Source organism: Amborella trichopoda, chromosome 1 (assembly GCF_054954075.1).
Source record: "Amborella trichopoda isolate Santa Cruz 75 chromosome 1, AtrichopodaSantaCruz75HAP2 v2.0, whole genome shotgun sequence".
In the NCBI taxonomy this organism is placed as follows: Eukaryota; Viridiplantae; Streptophyta; class Magnoliopsida; order Amborellales; family Amborellaceae; genus Amborella; species Amborella trichopoda.
Genome location: NC_142336.1, coordinates 33209270 through 33231513, shown reverse-complemented (window position 1 = coordinate 33231513; position 22244 = coordinate 33209270). Strand labels below are relative to the sequence as shown.

General features: G+C 38.8%; 2 protein-coding genes across 4 annotated transcripts in view; one reads left to right on the top strand and one right to left on the bottom strand.

The window, feature by feature from the left end:
* The window catches only part of LOC18428373 (ABC transporter G family member 15), a 29402-nt gene extending 14727 nt beyond the window's left edge, over positions 1–14675 (top strand). For all 3 annotated transcript variants that reach the window (XM_006837358.4, XM_020663711.2, XM_011622922.3), the window contains exons 7-11: positions 12842–13039; positions 13154–13240; positions 13361–13633; positions 13778–13885; positions 13973–14675. In XM_006837358.4, coding sequence (XP_006837421.1) covers positions 12842–13039; positions 13154–13240; positions 13361–13633; positions 13778–13885; positions 13973–14338 — 1032 coding nt within the window. In that variant the 3' untranslated portion in view covers positions 14339–14675. The remainder of the gene's footprint in view (positions 1–12841; positions 13040–13153; positions 13241–13360; positions 13634–13777; positions 13886–13972) is intronic.
* Positions 14676–15954: 1279 nt separating this feature from the next.
* Positions 15955–19319, bottom strand: LOC18428324 (putative glucan endo-1,3-beta-glucosidase GVI). Its single transcript, XM_006837359.4, has 3 exons — positions 19158–19319; positions 17010–17341; positions 15955–16849 (listed from the first exon to the last, which is right to left on the bottom strand). Exons 1-3 carry the CDS (start codon positions 19213–19215, stop codon positions 16208–16210), a joined length of 1032 nt encoding a protein of 343 aa, XP_006837422.2. The 5' UTR covers positions 19216–19319; the 3' UTR covers positions 15955–16207.
* Between the last annotated feature and the right edge of the window lie 2925 nt (positions 19320–22244).

Genomic DNA, 22244 nt, shown 5'->3' with positions numbered 1-22244 from the left:
TATCCCCCACCTCCTCCACTATCTGATCATATAGTCGTACGTAGAAGTTTGCATCTTTCTTCGTCCCTGATACGTCTTTGCTAGACAAAAAAGCTGTACCTTTTGGGGAATAGGCCAAGAAGTTTAAAAACTCCTTTTTGCTAACTTTATTCAACCAACCATCACTCATGAGAGTAATTCCTGTCCTTGGCCAACTCTGTTTATATTCTTCAATCCACTTTTTAACTTCCTCTACCTCTTCGTCTAATATTGGCCCACTGAGCTCATATGCCGTCGGGGGTTTTACCCCGGGCCCGGCTCTCTGGATTGCACTAACCATAGGTGGAAAATATGGGCTATTGGCTGCATCAAAGGGAATCCCTTTATCGTAGAACCATTTACCAACATATCTCCCTAACATGTTTCTTGTACCTTTAACCATGCCTTTTAGGGTCATCTGTTGTGACTTAGGCTTTGAGAGAAACGGGTCTTTACGACCATGACCTGCAATACTGGCACTCCTAGGTAACTTAGAAACAATTTCTTCAACAACTGATTCTTCTTGATACATATTGCCACCAACCCCTCCATACATATTTGAGCTGGGCCCGCCATACATGCTCGAGCTGGACCCGCTATGCATATCTGAACTAGGCCCACCATGCATATCGGAGCTAGGCCCACCATGCATGTCTGAGCTAGACCCACTAGGCATTCTAAACCCACATTCCCTCTGATATTGTTCATGTAAACTCAATCTTGTGGCCATGTCCAGCTCATTATTATATTGCTCTTCTAGGTCATAATTATATTGCTCTTCTGTATCATTCCTGCTTGATGGTGTATATAAACTAGCTATCTCCTCATTCATCCTATGTTTGGCAATTTTTTTACCTTTGCTAGCATTAAGAATTGCCACCATCTGTTTTTTTACATTACTAGGGACACTAGTGCATGGAGAAACTTCTCCCTTAACCCCTGCCAAGTGTTGCTTGAACCTATGTACCCCACTACTTATCACTCTTTGACAGTAATTACAAATAATTTTGTCTTTCTTGTTGGGATCAAGTTTGACCCCATGTTGCCATGCAGGGTCTTCTGTAGATCTTGACATGATTCAACTGTTTTAAGATGTAAAAAGTTTAAATTAACCTGACAGTTCAAAAAGAAAAATAATCACCATATGTAGTGATAATATGTTGCGGTAGTTCATGTAGTCATATTCGTTGTTATTTGTTATTGCAAAATACCTTTTTTGACAATAATATTTTCGTACATATCAATTACAAACATTTAGAATAATACAAAATGCAAGCTCCAAACATGGCTACAACTCAATTATCAAGAACATACATTTTTTGCATTAAAAAATTAATAATAAAAACAATTCTTCAAAGAGCCGGCTAACATCAGTCATTCCAACTAAAAAATCCATGAACAACAGATAAAAAAAATACAGTTTTGTATTGAAAATATAATAACATGCATTTTTTTGCATAAATAATCCATCAACATACAATTTTTTCAACAAAAACTTTAACAATAAAAATTTAAAATATGGTTTAATACCTCATGATAATTAAAACCTTGTCACGATTTTCACATTTTTTTGGAAAATCATCAATTTTCAAAAAATTCGATCTTGAAAAAAAAAACAAAAAAATTACAGCAAACTCAAACAATAAAAATTAAAAATTGGGTTTAAATGTTTAATACATCATGATAATCAAAACTTTATCACGATTTTCACATCTTTTCGAAAAATCATCATTTTTCAAAAAATTCGATCATGGATAAAAAGAAATAAAAAAAAAAAAGTATAGCAAATTTTCAAAAAATTCGATCATGGATTAAAAAAAAAAATTAACAAATTTTCAAAAAGTTCGATCATGGATTAAAAAAAAAAAATCATAAATTTTCTAAAAATTCGATCATGGATTACAAAAAATTCGATCATGGATTACATAAAATTCGATCATGGATTACATAAAATTCGATCATGGATTACAAAAAAAAAAAAAACGTAAAAAAACAAAAAATTCGATCGTGGATTACAAGAACAGAAAAAAACAATTCGATCATGGATTACAAAAAATTCAATCATGGGTTACAAAAAAAAAAAAAACACAAAAAATTCGATCATGGATTACAAGTAAAAAAAACAAACATTTCGATCATGGATTACAAAAAAGTCGATCATGGATTACAGAAAATTCTATCATGGATTACAAAAAATTCGATCATGGATTACATAAAATTCGATCATGGATTACAAAAAAGTCGATCATGGATTACAGAAAATTCTATCATGGATTTCAAAAAATTCGTTCATGGATTACATAAAATTCGATCATGCATTACAAAAAAAAAAAACAAAAAAAAACAAAAAATTCGATCGTGGATTACAAAAAAAGAAAAAAACAATTACATCATGGATAACAAAAAATTCAATCATAGATTACAAAAAACTCTATCATGGGTTACATAAAAAACAAAAAACAAAAAATTCGATCATGGATTACAAAAAAAAACAAACATTTCGATCATGGATTACAAAACATTCGATCATGGATTACAAAAAATTCTATCATGGGTTACAAAAATAAAAAATAAAAAATAAAATTCGATCATGGATTACAAGAAAAAAAAAACAAACATTTTGATCATGGATTACAAAAAATTCGATCTTAGATTACAAAAAATTCTATCATGGGCTACACACAAAAAAAAAAAAAAAAAAAAAAAAAAAATTTGTTCTTCACAGAGTCGTTTTACATAAGCGATTTTAACTCAAAAATTCACCTCCAAGTGAATAAATTACATCCAATTGACTATATTTTCTGATAAACAACAATATAAGGAATCAAAAACCTAAATTTTTAACACATTATTTCAAATATATCATGAAAACAAAATCAAAAGGCGGAAAAAAAAAAAAGAAACAGCGGAATTTGGTTCCGCAGATATCTCACTGTTCATATCAAATTTCTTGCTGTAATTGACCAGATTACGTAAAATTGAAAATTTTAAATCATACTAGACACAATAAAGATTAAAAACCCTAATTATTGAACTCATTTTGTTCAAAATATGCCGTGAAATATATCAAATGGCGGAAAAAAAAAAAAACCCAAAGTTCTTACTTGTTTTTGTGAACCGAAGCCTTCAATCTCCAAAAAACTCTGTTTTTCTCAACGATTATCACAAATTAGTAACAAAAGCATTTGATTTACAGCTTTAAGATCAATATGCCTACAAATTTTGAAAGATTCATGCCCTATTTGGCATGAAATTTCAGAAATGGCGGAAACCCTAAACCCCGAATTTTTCTTGATCCAAAAACAACCAATTTTTCCACCATTTAATCCTTGAAAAAGCTGAATAAAGCTGTTTACAGCCTGAAAAACAGATCACATGCCAAAAAAAACAAAAAAAATGATAAAAAAATGACAAATTTGAAAAAATCCGTGAAGAACACTGTGCAACCCGTGTTCTTCACGGACTCGCCGATTCCGCACAGTGAATCGGCGAGTCACTGTGCGGAATCGTCCGGTTCTCTCTAGAACCGGACGATTCCCGGTTTTTGAACCGATCCGGTACCTTTTTCGTGAATTCCGAGTCGAACCGGGTTCGACTCGGCGATTTTTAAAACGCTGGTTTGGACTATGGAGTTTAGGGTTGTGCATCTAGACCACCACTGTAGTTTTAGGTCACATAGTTTGGACTGCTGCTATGCAGTTTAAAGTCATACAGCGAGGAGGTGGTGCAACTAGACCTCCGCTACAGTTTAAGGTCGTATAGTTTGGACCGTGGCTATGCAGTTTAAAGTCCTACAGCGAGGACCATGCAGTTTAAGGTCGTGTAACTAGACCTCCGCTACAGTTTAAGGTCGTATAGTTTGGACCATGCAGTTTAGGGTCGTGCATTTAGACCATGGCTGTGCAGTTTAAGGTCATGCAACACGGACCATGGCATGAAATCATTCTACTAATTCAATCTCTCCATTGTTTATGAGATTCTGGATAATGTCTCCCATGTAAAGACACTTCTCAGTCTTGTGACCAAGTAACCTATGGTATTGACAATAATTGGGCTCGTCATCTCTCTCAACTTCCTTTGGTCTTTTTGGAGCAGGCAGTTTGATCACCCCCTTTAATAAGAGAGTGTCCAGCAACATGGGGATCATAGACTTTTGAAAGGAATAATCCCTGTGTCGGAAGTAACCGATCTTCTTCTTGGAGACGTCGAGTCTTTGATCTCCTTGTGGTAATAGAGTCTGATCAACATAAGTTGGGGGAGGTTTCTGGTAGCGATTCAACCTTCCTATCACTGAGGCATCGCATCTTTTCGATGCTTTGGCCACCGTGCGTTTTATTAGTCCTCCGTTCCCAATCCGAAGAAAAGATGGGGAAGGGACTGACAGTGAGGGAGGCGAGGGTGGGAGTAGTTCATCGTTAGATGGCCTCATTTCGATGGTTAGGAGCGGTGCTTGAGAGACAGTAAATAGGGCTTGATGCCCTGAGGGGGTACGCTCAAGCTTATGAGACTTCAATACCGCTTGACGCACAGTTTCTATCATCTTTCAACCTCATCTCAGCCTGTAACCGCCTTATTGTGGTCTTAAGATGTGCAATCTCGTCTTCATAGGCTTTTGGTACTTCCCTGATCACCACGGTTTTGACATTAGTCGTACTTGAGGGCTCCTTATCATTAAGAGAGAACATGAACCTCTCATGAGACGGCAAGCCTCCATCAACATCTTGGAGAGGATACATGAGGCATTCATGACATGAGGAAAGCAGACAATTGACTTTGCAGAGAATCGTGACATTCTCAGGGCATGGAGGGGCCACTTGAACAGGGCTAACATCTGGGGAAACGAAGCTCGTTTCATCCTGTACTAGGGAGCAGCTTTCCTTGGATGAGAGTGACGAGTTCTCATCAGTGATAAGAATGTCTGAGGGGAAGCAAGCAAGGGAAGTAGCATCATTATGACCAACAAGAGTAGATGGTTGTTCATCACATGATGTCAAGGCAAACTTCAAGGGGAAATGATGGATCATGCTCTTGGACTATGGGAAGGGAACCTGTCTCCTCATGGATCAGACTCCACCACAAAGGGGTCATGGCTATTGTGGGTTCAACTTCCATTTCACTTGAGAAAGCCGGGCTGCCTCGGGGCTGTGCCCTCGGGCTTAACAGGGGTCTAGGGGAAATTGATTTAGGCCCAGGAGCTGCCCCGAGCTCAGTCTGCTCGAAGATACCATTGCTCTCGGTGCCCCGACTTGAATGGGGCTCAGGTGTCTGATCAGGTAATGGTGCCATTGACTCAGAATTGATTGGGTCACTGGGGTTATACTGGCTTTTTGCCCCTAGATTTGTCCTTGCCCCAAGTGGGACTTAAGACCTTCATAGATAACTGGCTTCATCATGCCCCGAGTAACTGTTTTGGTGTTCTCCTCATTAGATGCTTTTCCGGCATCATCCGCATCGAAGGGAGTTAGGGGAAGGAAATGGATCTCGCCTTCGACACAGAAGTCTTCCATGGCATCCTTTTGGATCTGTGCATGTGTGCACGTTGCTCAGGCGTGCCCTGGGTGGGCGGGGGGATTGGCGCAGGTGCGCCCTCTGCAGAAGGATTTCGGGTGACCTGGTGGTCAACCCGGGTTCGAGCAGCATGTCTGGCCTTAAGAGGCCCGGTGCCATGAGCAAGTGTGTGTGACGGAATGGCCGTGTGACCATCCCTCACAGAGTGAACAGGCATATACTGGGAAGGCGGACTAGGGGGTTCCCCTTCATGCGCAACAACAAAGCTGCCCTGAGTAGTGCAGTGTAGTGCATATGCAAGGGGTGCGCAGAGCCTGATCCAAGAAGAGCCGAACCCTGACAGGGTTCCGAGGTAACCTGAGGGTTGCCCCGAGGATGTGTAGGGCCAAGTCCAAGAAGACTCGAGGACAGTGTCTTGAGGTAACCTGAGGGTCGCTCCGAGTGGTGCAGTGTGCATGCAAAAGAGGTGCAGGGCCAAGTCCAAGAAGACTGGAACCCTGATTGTGTATCGGGGTAACCTGAGGGTTGCCTTGAGTGGTAGCTAGAATGGATAATCCACTAGCTTTGGTGAGTGTGTGTGAGGTGGTGGCTTCAGGGCCGCCTCCTCCTAGTGTCGAGCATCCTGTTACAGGGGCTCGAAGTGATAAAGAATGGGGGGTAACCTCGCGACGACCCATAGGAGCAACAACAGGCGAACTATCAGTCGCGAGAGAGGGAGAGGTGGCCTTCGGGCTGCCCCGAGCAGTGGGAACGACAAGTGAGTCGCCGGTAGCAAGGTGCGTGTTGTGTGTGGTGGCATATGTGCCACCAATGCAAGGTGCGTTCGCAGAAGGTCCACCATTGCAAGGAGGTAGGGAGTGAGGGACTTGTTGGTCCATCCTCGCCTCGTTCCAAGTAATGACCTGGGAGCGCCATATAGGGTCGATGCCCAGGAGAAAGGTCGGGGATGAGGTTCACGGCTCGATGGAGACTCACGAGTGCAGGGATCGCGAAACCCCTGACTCTGATGAAGGGATTATACAACCCTAAAAACAGGTGTGTGTATAGTGAGCAGGAATAAAAAGAAAGGAAGGTCAAACAAGAACGATCCAACGATGGGGTAGCGTGTCGCTAGTGGAGTTGCTATGTTGGTTAGGTGCTTCGATCTCGCCCTCCGGATCTAGATGATCGGGCGGCACGCATCTCGGGTTTCAGAGGAGACCTGAGACGTTTTGAGATCGCTCTCTCGGGAGCCTCATTCGAGAACGAGGGCAGGTATTACCAACCAGTGAGAGAGGAATTTAAGGTCGTGATGTGGGACTTTCCTCACGTGGGTCCGTGACACGCTCGGGCTAGCTCCCCTAGGCGCCCTTTTAGATCACGGTGGAAGCCCCCCTGGCCTATGGCTGGTTTGGAATCACCTTCCTTGACCTGTTTCTCCTTTCCCACGATCTTAAACCAAAAGAGAATTTTTGTTGAATCAATGAAAAACGAACCGAAGGTTTTGTTTACAATTGCGTGTGGTGTTTATATAAAATTAAGCTAAAATGTGGGTGGATACCCAAAAGTAACCCTAATTGACGATAATTACAATTATTCTGAATTAAAGAAAATTAAGATAATAGGTTGCATAACAATGTATGAAATTCCAGAACAGTCCTTGCTGCTGCCAAAAAACTTGTGCGATCTTCCATGACTGATCCGGGGTTATTCTGATGCCCGTTTGATCGAAAGATGAATATTTTCTTGTAGGGCTCGGCATGACAATCGATTTGATACCAATTTCGAGCCATGGACCGTGTTTCGAACCACAATCACAAAACTTGAAATTTGCTTGAATCTTGAAAAATTTGGATCGATGATGCTCTCGTTCCTTGATGTTTTTCTATAATTTTTTCATCATAGCGCACTAAGCATGTCGTCATGATCACGTGGAAATAAACGGAACGTGATTTGGAGCCTGAATGAAGATTTCGCAACTTTTGAGTTTTGGCCGGAATCTGGAATCCGGCGGCCGAAATTTCAGTTACTTCGTCGGCTTCGTGCATGAAATTTGACCGTCCATCATGTACGGGGTTCGGACCAATGATAGCCCAAGACCTTACGCACACAATAGAATTTGTTTCGCGTTGATCCGTTGCGCGAGCGTTGTGATTTGGTCCATCGAGCGAGGCGTGTCGCTGCTGAATTTTCTGCAATTTTTTCAGGGATCGGCAACTTCTCTCCAACTTTTCTCCCTGCTCGGACATCGTCACGGGGCGTACCACATATCAAATCGCTTGTCTCAACGAGACGAACACACTCACAAAATTTGAGCGCGATCTGACTCGAGACGAGTGAGATATGGGCTCCGAAAGTGACTGCCTGTAACTGTGAAAACAATCGCCTTTAATGGTGCTTTGTGCGAGTGTCGTGATTTGGTCTATCGAGCAAGGCATGCCGCTGCGGAATTTTCTGTAATTTTTTCACGGATCGAAAACTTCTCTCCAGCTTTTCTCCCTGCTCGGACATCGTCACGGGGCGTACCACATATCGAATCGCTCGTCTCAAATAGACGAACACACTCACAAAATTTGAGCGCCATCTGACTCAAGACGAGTGAGATATGGGCTCCGAAAGTGATTTTCTGTGACTGTGAAAACAACCACCTTTAATGGTGTTTTGTGCAGTGAGGCCACATGGGAATAGTGTGCGACTCCTCTTTTTCAATATTTTACTCATTTATTTATCTTGGAGTATCCGATAAAGCCGAAACTTGACCCGTAGAGGTTTTCAACCGTGCCGGATCCAATGGCGGTGGTCCCACAGTGATTTGAGACACCAAAAATGTAGTTCCAGTTGTAGGGTCCGTTTCAGGGTGCCAGAGGCCATTTTCCCGAAAACTGTTCCTCTGTTTTCACTGCCTTATACATGTCGCAATGCGACGAAACTTGGCAGGTGGTCTTTTGGAGTGCTGATGAAGATCTTGACTAGTTCTTAGGTCATTCTGAGACTGTCGAGAATTCCACTGGTTTATAGTCTTTATTGACCTGCTTCCTATCAGGGAGCAAGGTGCTGAAAAATACGTTCAAACAGTTTGTTCTCCAACACAATGGTACATATGCTCTCTTTCGCCTCCTTGAACACCATGGTTCTTTATATGCCATATAAGCCATGTGGCTATTTTGTGCTATTTTGTGTGTGGCTGTTTTGCCATGATTCCATTGCAAAACCATTTTATTAGTAGGTACTAGGTAACTGAAAATTGAAAGCGGAGTGAAGAAACTAGTAAGAATGCTAATGGTTCCAGTGTTTGATTAGCATGTATTGTAAGGGTGCTGAATAAAATAAACAAACCTTTTCCAAATGGATTCAGCTTACCTGCATGGAAAGAAGAGACCATTTTCTTTCAGCATCATTTGTGCAGATTAGCAGTAAGATGTTAGAGAGATGCCTTCTGTTTTCCCCGTTTCAGCCAAACAAACACCTTAGGATGTATGCAATTTGCCCACAACCACTACGATCATTCGATTTTCTGCTTTTCTCTGTTACAGCTTTTTTTGGTGTTTTATTGCTGACCTTGTGTGATTATTCATAGAATCAAATGTGACATGTTTTTATCGATACAATCTGTGTAATAGTTTCAATATACCTGACAACGTTGGCAATCTAGTTAGGGTACAAACATAACTCAAATGCCAAAACGAGACAACAGGACTGGGATGATGTTGAGGAAGCATCTCCTAGGCCAAAGGAAATGCTTTACCAACTAGGTAGGGCCTTCCATTCATGAGATGAGTTGCTTCTGTGATCTTGCTGTTCTGTATGCTTCCAAATATGTTTCTTCAGGGTAAATTTTGTGGGGAATGCTACCGTCCTTTCCATGCATGAAATAAATTGAAGCACCAAAAATAGGTCTAACTGCCAGAAGATATTCAGAAAATATTCTAGATAATAATAGAAAAGCAATCCATGGAAAAATAAGGCAAAAATGTGGCTAACAGATATAGGTGGAGAAAGATTCCACACCCACTTCAACAGGAGTAATCAATGAAAGGTTCTCCACCCTTACAATTCCTTAAGAAAAAAGGGAACCCTACATACTTACCGAACAAAGGAAAGGGATATCACATGGGGCCCACATGAGGCTGGATCCCACATCAACCAATTTGGTAATCAAGTTGTTGTACAATGTCATTAACATATTCAAATGTTTTTAGACCTAACTCACCTTTGTACTTCTATAACCATTACTAATGTTCAGTTGAAAATCAAAATTTCACCGAGATCAGTTCATAGTTAACCGAATTGGGATTGAATCAGATCCTGGATAGGGGCCAAGACCATGAGATTGTGACTAGTAGGAAGCTCCCTATGGTAGGGACCACGGTCTGTACACCCTGAAATGTAGGGATTTCAATATGGGGGTGCCTGATCCAAACTTAATTGGGAGTGAAATTATAAATTTTAGAGTTCCTTTTCGTTAAAAGTCGAGGTCCACGAGAACACTTAATTAGTATTGTAGTACTATATATATCACTATACTATACGAAATTGATATACAATAATATACTGTTATGCTATACTGCAATACTATGCTATTCCCTATGTTATATGCAACTATAATATATATTATGCTATATAGTATATACTACTATACTCTACACTGCTAGACTATAACTATACTATATTGCTATAATATACTACACTACCAAATTATACTGCAATACTATCCTATATTATACCGCTATACTATACTAAAATGTTAGGGAATCTGGATCCCTTGTAAGTTAGGATATCAATCTCTAATTGGGAGGATCCAGATTCCAATATTTAAATATGTGGAGGAGTGAGATTCCCGTCCCTAGAGCTCAGCAGCGAGATTCCATGGTGGAATTGGCCATTTAGTCGGAACATCTGAAAAAAATAAAAATAAAAATAAATCAACCTTTAGTTGGAAGATCCCTGTAATTATGGATAAGTTTGACCAAAATCCAATCCAATGTGCCCTCTTGCAGTGAGATTACAATATTCTACACATGTCCCAGGCTGATCGAATGAAAAAATGCATATTAGATTCTGGCATGCTTCATTACCAATCAGTGTTCAGAAAATCAACTCGGCCAAGGTAGTTGGACCTTGGCTAAGGTGAGTTACTCGGCCAAGTTCATGTCATGTTAAAGAAAAAGGGAATAACAAAAGGAAATAGGGTAAATATATTGGCCCCAACAAGAGGTTGAGGCATCAAATCCTGACCATTGCACGTCTTTTTGTGAACCCTGTGTTCAAACCTCAGTTTAATGGTGCTTTTTTTTTTTAATAAAAAAAAGGAATCCCTCGTAATTGTTTAATTCAATTATAATGGTGCTTATGTTTTTAATAAAAAAAGGAACTCTTAATTGAACCCCATGTTCAAAACTCGGTTTAATGGTGCGTAATTTTTTAAGAAGAAAAAGGAATTCCTCTTAATGTTTAATTAAACCATGATGGTGCTTATTGTTTTAATAAAAAAAGGACCCTTCTGAATTGAACCCGTGTTCAAACTCAATTCAGTTTAACTGTGCGTATTTTTTTAATAAGAAAAGGCGCCGCTCTTAGTTGTTTAATTAAACCATAATGGTGCTTATTTTTTATTAAAAGAAAGGGGAAGCCCTCTTAATTGTTTAATTAAACCATTGAACCTTAAGAAGGCTTATTTTTTAATAAAATCAGACAGGGCTTGTTTTTTTTTATCCTTAATAAAATAAGAAATGTCTATTTTTTAATGAAAAAATGGGATCATGTCTGGCGGGATTCGAACCGTAGACATGAGACCGCTGAGGCATACATAATAACGAATAAGTCAATTAGACCTCACGTGATTAAAGTTGGGCATACATAATATATATAAAAAATCGTTACATAGTACTCGACTGAGTCCAAAAACATTCTTACCAATTTTAAGATTAAAATCAAATTATCACTGATATCCAAAATTTGCAGTGGGAATACATTGTTCTATTGACATCCATACTGATCTGACAGAAATTCAGGGTGAATTGCCAGTGGAATATATTCACTACCTCGAAGGACTTAATTTGTTAACAGCTGTTGGTATTTTTAAATAAACCAAAACTGAGGTACTGCAGAAATTAGATCATTAGTATGTATTTTCACTCCTTTGATAAGTGGTCTCTATGAAAACTGAGTGCTGTACTTGCATGAAACTCACTCCACTGTGGATACCGCATGGAGGGGTGAGAAAGGACAAAGGAGTGCAAGTCTTTAGGAAAGCATAATTTCACAAATCTAAAGGTATTCTTTAAAACATGGATCAGGTGTAAAAAATTCGTTACGTCACTATTTCTTTGATTGATCTGTTCCATCATTGATATTTGCCTCTCTTCCTAAATTGTGACTAGCCTTTTATGAATTTGCACTTTGATATTGTGACACACGTGAATCCTATGATGTGGTCTTCATGTGATTTTGCATCCTGATTTCGGGTTATTTTTAAGAATTGTATTGAACAGGACAGTTACATGAGTAAACATTTGAGGCACTGTTGTTTGAGACATCAAAAATCACTTTGTCACAATTTTAAATATGTAAAAATAAGACATATCTTCTCATCTTAATGAAATGTCAATTTCCCTAACTTTTGTCATTGACATTATTATCTTTTCAAGGAATCGGGCACCTGGCTTCATACTTTCAGTGGTGACAATTGCACCACAACAAAGGTCTATTACTCTAAAATTGGCAAAATGTATTTAAATTTTTTTAAAATTATCTGGTTACAAAGACAATCCAGCTAATAATGTGAGGACATGATAAGAACTATAACCTTGTATGGAACAATTATAAAGACTGCATTTGTATAGGGTGTTTAGTGCACTACAATTGAATGCCCCTAAGGATGCTATGGTGGTCAACGAGGATGGTTTGGTCGAGTGGGCATTCAAAAAGCTCCTAGCCACCTTACCATACATTTTGGAAAGAACTCCTCACCTCCTTTTTGTCCTATTGTATAGCTTGAAATGGTAGGTCACACACCTCTTTTGTTAACAATTTAAAAAAAAAAATGTCACACTCCTCTTTTCCATACTGAAGTTAAACACCACCAATTTAACTACGATTCTCAAGGTGAAGGTGCACTCTCCTTTGTTAATGTGTTAAAGTGTTACTTGATTGGGTTGCTTGAACTTTGTTAATCTGTTAAAGCAAATTTGTATTCGAGTGTTTGCCATTTCGCTTCAGTTGTTTTTTTTTTTTTTTTTTGGGGGCTGGGTGGGGTTGGGGCATGTTATCCATTTTAAAGGGGATTTTCTTATGGAGTTTAATCATATATATATCTGTCTGTAATTCCTTTGTGTAGGAAAATCTTGTGATGGAAAGCAGCAAAGGTAGTGAAGCTAGCTGGTGGATGCAGCTCACTACATTGACTAGAAGGTCCTTCATCAATATGAGCAGAGACATAGGGTATTACTGGCTGAGGGTCGTGATCTATGTACTGGTCTCACTTTGTGTGGGCACAATCTACTTTGATGTTGGGACCAGTTACACTGCTATCTTAGTAAGCTTTACCGGGATCAAGTTCTCTCACCTTATTTTGAAAGGTCTCTCTTCAATATCGTCAGCATGTCAGAAAGTTTTGCCTAAGACTTAGCCTCCCATTTGCTTATTACAGGCCAGATCCGCATGTGGAGCTTTCATCTCCGGTTTCATGACATTTATGTCCATTGGAGGTTTTCCATCCTTTGTAGAGGAAATGAAGGTTGAATTCAACCTTTGTGCATGAGAGAGAGAGAGAGAGAACCTTTACACTCCCATTTGTTTTGTAAAAGTAATTCAATTTGCAGGTATTTTCTACTTACCAAAATAAGAAAAAGTGCAGGTTTTCTACGGTGAAAGGCGAAATGGCTTTTATGGTGTCAGTGTCTACATCCTTTCAAACTTCCTCTCCTCCTTCCCTTACCTTGTCCTTGTTTCTCTCTCCTCCGGGAGTATCACATATTACATGGTGAAGTTCCAGCCCGGCTACTCTCGTTTTATATACTTCTCTCTCAACCTCTTTGGGTGCCTTGCGGTTATAGAGAGCCTCATGATGGTTGTTGCCTCTCTTGTCCCCAACTTCTTGATGGGTATCATAACGGGAGCTGGAATTATGGTAATTACCATGTTTTTCTTTCATGAGAGAGAGGGAGAGAGAGAGAATACCTACAACATTTACAGTGCGGCTTCTATCCTTCTACAAACAAATCATTGTTTGGACTAAATTCCGCCCCCCCCCCCCCCCCCTCTCCTCTTGCAGGGTATTTTGATGATGACAGCTGGGTTCTTTAGACTGCTGCCTGACCTTCCAAAACCCTTTTGGCGCTACCCCATTTCTTACCTCAGTTATGGCTCATGGGGACTGCAGGTAAAGATCTAAACCCCCCTTTTATGAAAATGATGAGTTCTCTAGTTGGTCTTCTTTCCTTTACAACTTCAAGGCATTGTTATGCAGGGGCAATTGAAAAACGACATGATTGGTATGTTGTTTGATCCTATGTTGCCTGGGGACCCAAAGCTCCGAGGAGAAGACATCCTAAGGAACATGTTAGGAGTAGGCTTGGGCCACTCCAAGTGGTTGGACTTGGCTATCATCTACGTCATTCTCATTTCATATAGGCTTACCTTCTTTCTAGTTTTGAAGTTCAATGAGAAAGTGTCTCCAGCTCTGCGCTCTTTACATGCCAAGAGGTCCTTGGAGTATCTCAAGAGAAGGCCTTCTTTTACGAGGAAGCCTTCATTTAGGAGCACTCCGTCGTTTAGGTACACCACTCCTCACGCTCTCTCTACCCAGGAGGGCCTCAACTCCCCTCTTCAGTAACTGGTTATAACTTCTCCTGATTATCATTGGAGTAGTTATTAATACTTAGAAGATAAGCTTAACAATTTGAAGAAATGGATGAGTATTCTTGTGGTTATTCTGTGGTTTATGAAGCATTGGGTGCCTTGATGGATCTGTGGAGAAGGATGCGATATTTGCCTCACTTATGTATTGTTAACTGCTCAACTTTGGGAGCAAGAGTCGACTCTAGTGAGGGTGTCTTTCATTATGAGTTTTGTGGAAAAGTGATTGATGTTTTTGCAAAATTTTAAGAGGAAGCCACTGTAAAATAAGAAAAATGAAAGATCTCAAGAAAGAATACAAGCCAATTTCTCAATATAAGTATGTTCATGTGCTTAAATCTAAGTTAGGATTGAGTGCCTTAAGAAAACTTCAAGGTTGCAAGTCGCAACAAAACGAGCATTTGCATTGGATTATGAACAGAATGTATCAGACTGGGTTCTTGCTCTTCACGGGTAAAATTTCACTCATACTGGGGATTGTATGCGATGCTTTTCTACACAAAGGTGACAAACGCCCCAAGCCATTGGATGGATGGGGTGTTCCATTTTCCTGCACAAAGTCTAAGGTAGATTTTCTCAGTCTTTGACCATCGGATTTCACATCTAATGGCGAAGGATAACTGTGACTTCTTTGCACTAAAGGCAAACAATCTTGTATACTTGTTCTTTCTTTTTAATGCATATTCTTTCTCCCAAAAGGAAATTACTCTGCATAGTTGTGCAGCATGGAAACAAATGCAGTATCTTACTTCACGCAAAAGACAGTTATCAACCGTGGAAATGTTTATGTTTGTCGGCAAAAGAGTCCTCTGCCGATTTCCATTGATCTAGGATTCAAAATATATTTTAAATTATTGCAAATGCATTTCAATCTTGGATCCATGCATTTGCAGCGCTACAAAAATAATGCAAATCTGATGATCCACAAAGAATGGTTAAAAAAAAAAAAATAAATCAAAATGGGCTGTTTTTAGGGTCCAAAATTTAATTGTTTTTTTTCTCAAATCATGATTTTGTTGTTTTATATCATCAACCTGTTAAAATTTGAATCCAAAAATCCATCTAAGATAGGTTTTGGAAGGCGGTTGCATTTCAACATGCGTGAGGTAGCACACCAGAATCTTCTCATTGGATGTTTAGTTTAAGTCAAGAGGAAAGCTTATGCATATGAGTTCAACCAATATATGGTAATGGTTAATTTCATAAATCTGGTAATGGTTAATTTCATAAATCTAATAGGGTGTGGTTGGCATACGGACGCCTCCATAGGTGTAGAGGCACGGTGCCTTTTAAATTTTATTATGGTATATAATTTTGATGTAAAATGTTATTAGGATTATCTCAAAATCTATTGTTATATCTAATTATAAAATTTTAAATTTCAAAAATGGTTAAAATCAAGTAGATCTATAAACATATGAAAATCTTGAAAATGGACAGTGTAGATAATATGTTGTAAAATGCACTATTTTTTAGACTTTAAATCTTTTTATTTTTCATAGTCATGTATCTCAATGTCGAGAAATCAAAGGGTTTTCCAACATTAAAACTACCTTTTCCGATGGATTTTTGAAGGGCATCCGTAGTTCTACAGTAGCATCCTTATATAAACTTTTTCCAATCTAATATACCCAACATTCCTGCAATTAAAAAGGATCAAATAGCATGATTTGAAGCACTAGATGCTAAAGCTCATGTGAGAAAGCTTTTAACTGACAGTAACAAAAAGCATGTAATGAGATCTACTGCCACTACTTAAAACAATAAACTGTTTTTTTTTTTTAGATTTACAAAATAAGAAAATAGTCACAAATACTTAGCCCCAAAAAACAAACATGCCCAGTTCTTACACACTGGGGAAGAAGTCCACGGCATAGACTTGTTCCCTGCTAGGGTAGAAGAGCCCAAAGTTCTGTTCAGTGCCTTTAGGCTTCAAGTCTTCATCGAAGGTGGCAAAAATATAAGTCTCTATGAGCTTTCCAGGCAACTTGGGAGTGCCCTGAGCCGATGCAATGTGCTTTATCAGATTGTTAGTGTATGTTCTTGCATTATCGATCGTTGCTGCCCCCGCATCGCCACCAGATGGCCACCCAGTCTCTCCGACTCCGAGCTCCACAGATGCTCCACCCACCTTCTCCAACGCATAGTACATCGCATCAAGGATAGTGTCAAAGAGGTTTTGATAGCTCAGGCCAGAGTCTTGCACCACTGGGCCCAGAGCAGTGAACAGGGCGTAGTCGAGCTTCACATTGTCAGGGTCGTTTGCATGAGCAAAGTAGGGGTACACATTGACAAAGAGAGGGGCTTGTTGTTGGGTGAGTAACGCTGCGATTGACGTCATTGCGGCGGTCACGCTGGAGGTAAAGGCCCCCTGCGATGGAGGGTATGATGCTGAGAGTACGCTCGTGGCTATCGTCGTGGTGACCTTGATGTTGGACAACCCGTCGGCATCAAGGGCTTTGCGAAGGGCCTGCATAGCTGATGGAACCTGTGAGAAAAATAAAAATAAATCAGATACTAGGATCACCATTGAGGTTGATAACCTGTATGGTCGAAAATAGATCGATAAGGGGCTGCATTTTCAGAGAAGTTTCAGGTGCGGCTTTACTTTTTAAAAAGAGAAATAATTTCCATGTGATAACAAGAACCTGGTCGGCTGTATCATCAGTGACGAACTCATTGCCTGCAGAGACATAAGTGATGTTAACGTCGGGAACATAGGGCTTGACATGGGCCGCGACCCACTGATCAGCAACGACAGAATTAGTAGCAATACTCCCGATGTCTTCATTTAGGACGCCGAGGTGAATGCCAATCCCAGAGCCCCGAAGGGCTTCGAGGGCATCAGGGTTGGGATCAAAGAGGCGCACTTTTTGGATGCCGTGGTCCTCGTAGAGGGCCACTACTTGGGAGGGTGGGGGAAGGTTGTCACCCTTCATGCCATAGTTCAGCCCGATTTTCGCGAAATCATGTGCATCAACTGCACATGTAAGGAAAAAGTTTACAAGGCATATAAAAATTAGTACCTCAAAATCTAGCATAGAAAACCCTCAAATAGATCATCTTGACATAAAAAATAAGGATTCGAAAAAATACATTGCTTAAATATTATATTTTGTAGAACATTATTTGAACAGTCCACTTCAAGTGCTCAAATACATATTTCACAAGGCTGAAATATATTATTAGGCCACTAAGGTTGGGATTATGTACTATAAGACCATTCACTTTAGGTACAAGAAATTTACAAACACACTTAGCCATCAAATATAAAATCCAATAGCTTAAAGTGTGTCACATCATTAGAGAAAATTTATTCTGGACTTTGCGCAAGTATGTCACATCATTAGAGAAATTTTATTCTGGACTTTGCGCCTAGTAAATGACACATCTTAGCTAATTTTACATCTAATGATTGATAATAATTGGTGTTTGGTTATGAAACGTCATAATCTTCTATAGATAAAGCCTAGGCCTTACATGAACAGCAGGAGGGTGAAATTCAGGCTAAAATATCTTTTGAACATAATGGTTGCGTAAGTGTTCTTTTTCAGCTAGTGGTTCGGTTAGCTACTTGACTTTTTTGTTTGCTTTGTAACCCCGCGAAGCTTTCCTTTTCTTTATCTGATCTCTCTGATAGCTTACCTTATTTTCATGTAATTAAGGGGACATTAGGTTACCGGGAAATCTCTTTTGGGGAAAGAGATTTCCCTGCAAACCACTGTTTTTTGATGTTTGGTCCATGGGAAAGCAGACTGGCTACAGGAAAGCGCATTCCCAAACAGCATCCCACTAATGTAAAAATATGAGAAATTAGTTTCATACCTAACATTGCTATGAAATTGCTTCCAAGGCCGTTGAACCGAACGTACCCTAAGATTTATGAAAAGCAGGATAAATTTGTCCAAAAATAACATTTGGAGTCTCTCTCGGGCAAGCTTTCTATGCTTCTCCTACAACATAGAAGTTCTATCCTCCCCTTTATCCAACCGTACAATCTGAATCGAGGGCTAAGATTGCCCCAATCACAATGTCACATTTCTACACTATTTTATTTTTAATTTTTTTCTAGGAACTATTTTGATACAAAATTTTGGACATCCATTCCTCTATTAAACTCGCACACTAGAAAAAAATATAAAAAAAATATTTTCAATAAAATAAAATTACCAAAATACCCCTGAAAGATTCAAGGGGTAATTTGGTCATTATATTTTATCGAAAAAATATTTTTAATATTTTTTATAGGTGCGCCCCAATGAGAAGATGGCACGTACCAAATTTCATATTAATACAATTTATATAAAAAATTAAAAATAAAATACTTTGAAATGTCGGATCTAAAATCAAACGGTGAGTGGCTCTCTTGATCAAAATTGGACGGCTGGATGGTAGGGGAAGGACAGAACTTCTGTGCTGTAGGGGAAGCATAGGAAGCTTTCTCCTCTCTCTCAAGGTCTAAGAAAACAAGAGCTCCCTCTTTCTCTATTTCTCTCAATTTGTTGTACCTAAGCCATGACTACTTAAAGTTACTTCCCCCTCGTTTCTTCTTAGCATGCAAGACTATATTCTAAATCAAACAGCTGCTTGCTCAACTGAAAACAACTCCCTCTATCTATTAACTCACACAACTACTCAGAAAGAACTTTCTCCCTCTAACTCTCTAAGGCATAAAAACTCCATAAGAGAATAATATAAATGAAACACAAAATATTTCAGAATCATATATATGTAAGAGAGAGAGAATGTAATGAGAAAGAAGACACGAGCCTTGCTTGTTGTATGCTAATGAGTACCTGCATGGGCCACCATTACTGCAATGAAGGAGACATAAGGCAAAACCCTCAACTCCATTGCCAAAGCTTCTCTCTCTGTTGAGGTGCTAGAACACAACAGAGAAAGTTCCCTCTGTGACTTTTTGATTTTGTAAAGAGAGCGGTTATCTTTAATGGTGGCACAAAGATTGCAATACGTGAAACCGATATAAAAGGAAATCCATATTAGTCAAGCAAACGTGTTCGAAACTGCCAAAAATGGTAGTGGTTTTTGATGTGGTTGGTTCCAATTGGATTCACAAGTTGTGTGGGTCCGTCGTGGGAGGTAGAAGTAACAAAAATTTCCATCGAGAAAGAAAAGGATGCGGTTAGCATGCCGCCAGCCTGCATACTATAGAAATGTGGGCTTGACAATAAATATATTTTTTAAATATAATTTGGTCATAATTTTTAGAGAATATTTAATCTTTAACATGAAGATAGTCAATATGAATTTTTTTTTTTTTTGAAAACTAAAAATAATAATTATATTAAAAAAACATTTGCACTGTTAGTTACAATTGTTTTTAGATTGATCACCTATTTGCATCTATCTTTAAAATGGATGCTATATACCTCTACATATTGTAGGAATACGGTCCAGCCCGTATGAAACAACAGTTCAAAAGAAAATGATGCACTTTTCTTTTTTGGACATTAACATAAAAAAATGTTGCAACAATTTTTTTTATAAAGCCTAGGTTTTATAAAAACAAAGAAATACCTCACCTTGAATTCTCAACCACAAAGCACTTATATATTGGAAATCTCAATGATGGTACTAAAATCAAATTCCAACACAGAATGTAAAATTTGAAGCTTAAAAAATGGATGTAAAATTTGAAATAAAAAAAATGGTACGAATCTTCTAGATATGTGCAGATTTATTTTTAGCACGAAAGGGACGGTTTCGATAATGTGTTACAACTATTTATTTTTCACAACTATAATGATCAAGGCTGAGATAATCGATTTGAAGTTTTTCCAATGCCCGAACTACACCTTTTTTTTATGAGTTTTGAGGTGAGGCTTTACTTATTTTGATAGGGCTGCAGCCTATCAAAACATTTTCCAAGAGAAAAATATGTGTTCATCACTCCTAAGAAAGTCTAAAGATCATTAGTCCGGCGTGTATGCAGTCCATGTGCTAAAATAAAAACCTTATTAAGAGTATGTTTAGGAGGATTTCTGTGTAAGCTCATCAACCTAGCAACAAATCTCAAAAGAAAAAAAAGAAAAAGAAGGGGGAAATATCCTAACACACTATGTTTTTAAGTTACGTATCTTAATAGACCCAGATTTTCAAAACATATCTGGCAGCATAAAAATTCTATGTATTGTATTTTTTAACCTCTTGAACCAACTTTATCCACTTTTACCCCATTTTCCCCAAACAAATGTTAACAAAACATGCATTTCTAAACCCCTTCTCTCTCTCCTCACGTATTTCTCCCCAAACTTCTCTCTCTGTCTCTCTCCTCTTGGTTCACCCCAAACCACTCTCTCTTTGTATTTCCCTCAACTCTCTCACTCTCTCTCTCTCTGTATCCGCAACCCTCCCAACCTTTCCCTCTTTCCGTGTTTCCCCAACCTCTCTCTCCCTCTCTTTCCCTCCCTCCCCCCCCCTCCCCCCCCTTCCCCCTCGTTTTCCCATGTTAGGATTAATGGTGGTGAAATACATCAGGGATATGTCACATTAACATTTATTATGCATCAAATATCATATAAACTAGAGATGGAAACAATATAGCATCAAAAGAATAATATGGAATGAAAATGCAGCAGAAAGCATACCACATAACACAAGGATTTAACGTGATTTAGTCACAAATCGTGACCTATATCCATGGGAGAATGGTACGAGACTTTATTTAGGGGTCGTTTGGATACTTGGAAATCTATTACAAGGAAACAGATTATAGGGAAATTTGACATTTCCACTGTTTGGGTACACCTAAAGAGTATGGGAATGAAAATATATTACACACTATTTCTCCAAAAATTGTGAAAACTATTATAGGTAGGAATAGGTAAAAAATTGATTACCTTGCGACATGTAATCCTTTTACGCGCGGTAACTCAAAAAACGATAAACAAAAGAGCCACAATGAAACTCTGATCTCTCTCAAAACTCTGTGTGAATACTGTGTTTCTCATCTCTTTCTCTCACTCCATTAGAGCTCTTTAGTGTTTCTCTTTTTCTCTTTGTCCCGGGAAAATCTCTCTCTCTCTCAACAAAGGTTTAGTGATCCATAAGCAGCAAAATTGTCAGGCCATAAGTAGTCTCTCTCTCTTTAAACAAAGGTTTGGTTTCCAATCAGAGCCATAAACAACAAAAGTCATTAAGCTATAAGTAGTAAAATCATCAACAGAGGGATCCAAGCAAGTAAACATTTCTGAATCCTCCTCTTCTCTCTTTTCCTCTTTTACAAATTCTCTAGCTTTTTTTCCTTTTCTATCTTTCACGGAAGGTACTAACCAATTATGAATAAGATGTTATAGATGCTAGATTACATGTATTTCTCCTCTAATTTGTTAAAAGTTTCATGGATGATATAAATGTATGTGATTCTTGCTCTTTTTTCTCATAATCTGATAAGGATAAAGCTATATTTTTGAAGAAGATAGCAAGAAAAACCAGTAAATTCACTCTTCCAAGAGGGTGACCTCTATTTCCAACAATAAGAAGAGAGCACTTTTCATTCACTAACTTTAAAATTTGCATACAACCTTTCGTCTCCTCTCTACAGCTATCAAATCTTCCTAAAAATCTATTAGCAACTTTTAAGGAAGCTATCTTAATAAATAGCTTTACCGCAATAACAACTAAGTAATTGGATTAATTCAAAATAAAAAACTAACTTGACTTCTACCATTTAGGCCCTGATGCTTATTCAAAATAAGAAACTAACTGACTCCTACCATTTAGGCCCTGGTGCTTATTCAACCATACTCAAACAGGCACTTAACATTCTTGCCCCCATGAAATCAACCTTGTCCTCAAGGTTGAAAGTGTGGATACTTCACTTTTAGCTGATGCCAAATTTCCCAAGTTGCATGAGTAGGGTC